Here is a 6,000-nt window from a genome sequence, read left to right on the forward strand (position 1 = left end):
GGAAGATATTGCCATTTTTCTAGATTGAAAAGTGTTTAATTCTAACAATTTATTTCAAGGGGTTGAAGCGCAGAAATCCGCAAGTCACTTTACGGAGAAATCCAAATTGAAAAAAATCAATTTTCAAATTGAAAATCGTAGATCGAACATGGAGGGGGGGGGGGAATGGGCCGGGGAAGGGGGGAAAAGGGGGGGGGGCGGGCCTAGGATGGTCAAAATACATGTTTGAAAGCTATGGTTTCCCAGTTGCCCTGCATGAATAATTTATGGGTATAGATTGAAATTGTTTAAAAATAACCATTGTCCTCAATGTAAGTAATAACGTGTAACTTCAGGACTAACCACAAAGGATGAGACTGTAAAGACGACCGGTCCTGAAACTCTTAAAATATGTTTTTTTAGTTTATAAAATGATTTAATGAAATTTTACAGACGAATTGGGAATCTTGAATATAAGGAAAACGAAAATATTCTTTGTGGGTAACCCTATATCTAAATTACGTAAGTTTATGAGTAGACTACGTATGTATATATCAAAATTTTGAAATATATTAAAAAGTGTTTTAGGTGTTACATAAAGTGTGTAGCACTACAGAAATGTAAAATCACAGTTTTGACTAATTTACAAAAAGGTATTTTGCATTTTTTATTCAAATTCTAGAAATTTCTTAAAATGTCATTCTGCCAAACATCTAAAGCCATTTCAGTTTAAAGAAACTATAATTTTAAGCCTTCTTTCATTTCAAAATTACAATTACAAATCACAATTGTAACCTTTAAACCTTTATCTGATCAATAATGGAAAAAATATCTTCGTTTTTTTTGCTTATAAAGTATTAAGTTTTGATAGTTTCTCATTATTGTATCTGCAGAAGAAATGCGAGAGTCACTTTTGTTGAAAAAGACTATAATCGACAAACATATGAATGTCTTATTTATTCTAAACCGGACAAAGAATTTAAGTGTACTGTTGTGAATCAGACCCTTTTAGGTTAAAACATACATTTGAATGATAAAAGTATGGAAAATGTGCCTAAACTGTTTTCACATGAGCTACCCTCGGCCTTGATTTAGCGGAATAATAATGATCACATCATAAATTTAATGTGTAATAAAGAAGAAAACAATTGCGGAGTTGGAACAGGATACGGAGAAAATAATTGGATTTCAGTTTTTGACAATTTTGCTTTGACATAAATTTAAGAAAAAAATGCGTTTTGCAGACTTTTCACAAGAGATTAGAAAATGCAGCTGTTGGCAGCCATCTTGGTTTTTCCCCTCCTTGTACCGTATTCGTATGCGCTTCAGGTATTGTACAAAGAGGTGGCCATTTTTTAAACATCTTTAAAATTATTTCACATTTTAAAAAATTAATCAATTAATGCACACAACCAATATTTGTATAGATTTTTAATCTTGTTACATGAGTAAACCTCATGTCGTGGCCTGTCCGATTCAGAACATAACATTCATCTCAACAAAAATGAGAAAGTTAAAGTAGTTTTTCGTTAAATAGAAAAATAAGGACTCATCATTTATCTTTGATAACTCTACGTATGAAGGAAGGGTCACTTGAAATTAAATGTACAGTCTCCTTACACACAACACTTTAATGTTGAAACAAAACAGAGCTTTCTATTCTATTTCACCCAAATGCTTCAGTGGTTTGTAAAATTAAAGTTAAGAATTTAAGGTCATTTAAAACTTGGGTATTTTACACAGAGAACTTTTTAAATAACTAAAACAATTTTGTCTGGATCTGCTCAAATCCATTCACATAATAAGAAGAGTTGGTTATGATACAGTGAGACTCATAAAAAACTGGTGGAATATGAAGACTACGACTAAACTCAATTATGATTTTTTTACTTTATCAATTTATTTATTTTTACTTTTTCTATGATTAAATTTATCAATTATGATTTTAAATGAGCATTAAACATAGCAAGTTTGATTTTGAGGCTATGGTGTGCAATTTATAAATATTTAAAATATTTATGCTTGTCAGACTATTTCCCTCCAAATACACAAATAATTGTTTGAATGTCGTCTTCGTATTCCACAGTTTATTGGATCCCAACATACCTTTTTTTAATTTGCTCTCTTTTATTTTTTTCTCTCTAAATTTGTCAGTGCTATGAATGTAACAAAGTATCAACCAGGGGAGCATGCGATGACAAGGTGACAGGTATAAAAATTCTTATTCAATGAGTTTACTATTCATGATAATATCTTAATAACTAGACAATATATCATAGCATTTATCTCTTTGTTATATACAGCACAACAGTTCATATTATGATTTATAATTTATCAGTCAAATTGGGATCTAAAAACATGAATTTTAAACATTATTTCATTTACCAAATCTTACGTATATAGTTTTAGTATAATTTTGACAGAGTTTTATATCAATTTCTCTAGACAGGAACATTAGATAGAACTCTTATAGGTCTCGATCAAATCCTAAAATTCTTAGGTTTCAGCCTATACCCCCTTTCATTTTTCCTTTACAGTCCCTTTAAAGTTCTTGATCTAACAATATTTGTGGCAAAGACTTGATTCCAAATAAGCATACAAATTTAAAACTTATATATTTATTACTTGTAGGATCTCTTGTTACCTGTCCCAACGGAGTTACTGCCTGCGTTATTGGCAATTGTAAGTTTTGTTTACAGGGTGTCTCAATAAACATGAGATTTAAGTGACGCCATTATAAAATACTACGCTTTCTTCTATTTCACCTTTTAATTGTTGCTTAATCTTTCAGCATTTTCTCTTCTATAAAACAATAATAAGAAATTTTGTATATTTAAATTTTTTTCGTTGGATTTTTTTAATTTTGCAAAAATAAAAAATTTTTTGAAGACAATTTTTTTTAATCCATAAACATTTCCTGGGGTCATGTGAGGTCCCAGAGAAAATTGGATCTGATCGGTTCAGCCGTTTTGAAGTTTATCAGTCACAAACTTAAACAAACAGACAGTGACAAGGAAAGTATAAATGTATATAGATTATCTTTAATCCGAACCAAAGTATATATGTATATAGATTATCTTTAATCCGAACCAGTGTACTATATAACAAAATCAGTTTTAAAAAAGGGGATTGTACCGAGCTTTCTATTATTTGGTTTATACCGGTATAATCTGGTTTAAGGTATATAGGGTGGGCAATGTAGTAATTACTCTGCATCATAAAATCGATATTAGAATAAGGTGAAAAGTTGACAACCATAAAACTGTGTTAACGTTTCAAATACGATTCTAAAACGTTACGTTTCCATGTAACTATAATATAGTTTGGTTAGAAACGTTTCCTGTAGTCTGAACGTAAACCATAACTGCACAGAATGAGTTTAGCTACTGATTAAAATATATGCTTTGAAATAATATTAAATGCAGTTAAGATTTCTTTCATGTCGTCTTCCATATTCCATAGTTTTATGAGTCCCAATGTATACAGATCGAAAAAAAACAACCATAAAGTCGTCCCAATTTATTAAAATTATTCAGATTAATGTAAAAACTTTAACAAAAAGTTAAAAAACTTAATCACAGAGCCAAAAAAAATTAAACATGTAAATTCATAATTTGTAGAATTGTCTTTTATTTGGTAAATACATGGGAGTAAAGAGCTCGACCATTATTTCTGGATTTTTGTGAATTTTATTTTGATTAAGGCGACATTTGTGCCCCGCTTGCTATAATTGCTAATTTTAAACTATCTTATTACGTTGTTATATCATATTATCAGCTTCACTTGCCACAAGCAATATACTTTGCCACATGCAATATAATTTGCCACATGCAATATACTTTGCCACATGCAATATACTTTGCCACATGCAATAAACTTTGCCAGGGTTACTTTTGGCAAAAGAAACATTTACATATAAGTTATACATTATACACCGCATGAATAGCTGTATATGTAAATTCGGAACTGTGGCTTGCGTAGTCTCAAAAAATTAAAACATTGCCTATAGGGTTTCCATTATTCCAGAAAAAAAAATCCATTTTGGAAATGGAATGATCCGGAAATTTGTTCCGTAAAGTGGTATTCCAGGACAATTCCGAATGAAATGGAAACCGAAATATTTCCGGTTCAAGTACAAAATGTTCCAGAATTCCAGAACAGTGTTCCGGAAATTTTCGGATATTGATCCTGAAGTTCAGAACCTTTTTCATAATGGATATGGAAATAAATTGCGGATCATTTCTGTCTGTAAACTGTAACTCAGGAATTCCGAGTTAGGCATGTATTGCATGTACTTTATGCTGCTCAACTGTTTTCTGACACAACATTAATTACATTTATTAATAGCATATACCAGTACTGCCCCGACCTTGTACATGAGAGGGTGTACGGATCCCACCACCCCAGCCAAACCGATGGGATGTACTAGTAACGTAGCGAATGGTCTGGTAATAAAAATAAAAAATATAAATAATCAAAAAATATTTCTCAAACCTGAAACCAATTATCAAATTAAGTAAAAACTGCAAAAGACAAGGACTTTTTTCTGAATTTAATGGAATTATTGAAATATTGAATATAATGGTTAATAAAAAGTTACAAAATGAATAATAATGAGTCTTTTTTTTCAACACATTTATTTTCAGACTTCAAAGTTCTGCTATTGCTCTGCAGACAAGTGTAACGAGAACTTTGGAACAGCTGGAGCCAGCGCTGTACAGTTCTCTCTGCTGGCGGCCATCTTGTCAGCTGTTCTTATTAATCAGCTGTAAACTATTTATTCATATTCTGGCATGTGAATCTTAACACAATTTGACTTCTTAACTTCAATTTTTAATTCAATTGAAATTAATAAAGAATTGCTTTTCATGAATTTATTTCTGATATGATTGAGGATAATTTTAAACTACTTTTTCATTCCATATTTCATTTTCTCCATTTGTCCAATTCCATTATTCAATTTTTTCTTCAATTTTTCAACTTTTTATGTTTTTATTCCAATTATCAAATAGTCCATCCTCCTAATTCAATTTAAAAGTTTAACACTTCAATTACATTTTTAATACCCTTGTCGTTTATTATTATTATTTAAGTATAATTTGTATGGTTACATTTTTCACATAATTTTTCTAATTTCATGGTTTTCATATTTTTAAATTAGAATTAAATGTTAGAAAATTATAGCAATTGAAAGTTATTTTATTTATCAGTTGTATTCAGATTCTTTAAGATGAAAAAATATACTGTAGTGTAATTTTCTGGGATAGATGACATAAACACTAACATAATTGTACATTCCATGCTAAATTAAATATAGAGCTACTATTACATGTACATGTCTCATTTTGAATAACTAATGAACTGACCATTTTTCAGGCTTATGTAATCATACAGCCGAAATTATTAATAATTGAATCGAAGGATTTCTGACAATCGCGCCTCTTATTGCCCTCTGAATCATCGTGAATCGCGAACCCCAAAAAATCGAGAAGTATTTTCCCAATTACTGTTCATTTTAAACTTAAGCTACAAAAATGCGCTTTGCAATTTTAAAATATATCCAGGGCTACAAAAAAGTATAAGTGAGTTGGTGAGGTAAATCCAAAAGCGTTGCGACACTAAAAAGTCAAGGGCCCAGGCGCGCAACTAGGGGGGGGGCCAGGGGGGCCAGGCCCCCCCCTAGCCTGATTAAGGGGGGGGCATGCCCCTCCCTAAAGAAGTCTTGCCCCCCCCTGTAGGGGGGGGCAAGAAGTGACGAAGTCCACCCTGTTTTGCAATTTAGCGATTCATGAATCCTGACCCTGAGGAAATTTAAGAGCTCTTATCGTAAAATAAAAAAAGATAATTGAACGTTAGTTTATTGAGCTTATAGTTCAATCCGTATAGCACTTAATACACCATATATACACACACACAGACCCCCTTCGTCTCCGAGCCTAACTACTGCCGTAGATCAGAACAGGTTGACAAGGTTCCAAGGTGCCTTAATCTTTGTTGTTTTCATTATTCAGTTTTTTTCCT

General features: G+C 31.5%; 1 protein-coding gene across 2 annotated transcripts; it reads left to right on the forward strand.

Annotated features, from left to right (window-relative positions):
* The first annotated feature begins 1,221 nt into the window (after window positions 1–1,221).
* LOC111699776 (uncharacterized) lies at window positions 1,222–4,852 on the forward strand. Of its 2 annotated transcripts, none has more exons than XM_023470508.1 (5): window positions 1,222–1,308; window positions 2,134–2,188; window positions 2,611–2,661; window positions 4,327–4,427; window positions 4,626–4,852. In XM_023470508.1, the coding sequence occupies exons 1-5, from the start codon at window positions 1,246–1,248 to the stop codon at window positions 4,749–4,751; spliced, it is 396 nt and encodes a 131-aa protein (XP_023326276.1). In that variant the 5' UTR covers window positions 1,222–1,245; the 3' UTR covers window positions 4,752–4,852. The 2 variants fall into 2 exon arrangements, with proteins under 2 accessions (XP_023326276.1, XP_023326277.1); XM_023470509.1 differs by having other exon boundaries at window positions 1,228–1,308; window positions 2,163–2,188.
* The last annotated feature ends 1,148 nt before the right edge of the window (window positions 4,853–6,000 follow it).

The sequence above is a fragment of the Eurytemora carolleeae genome, unplaced genomic scaffold (assembly GCF_000591075.1).
Source record: "Eurytemora carolleeae unplaced genomic scaffold, Eaff_2.0 scaffold61, whole genome shotgun sequence".
NCBI classification, from domain to species: domain Eukaryota; kingdom Metazoa; phylum Arthropoda; class Copepoda; order Calanoida; family Temoridae; genus Eurytemora; species Eurytemora carolleeae.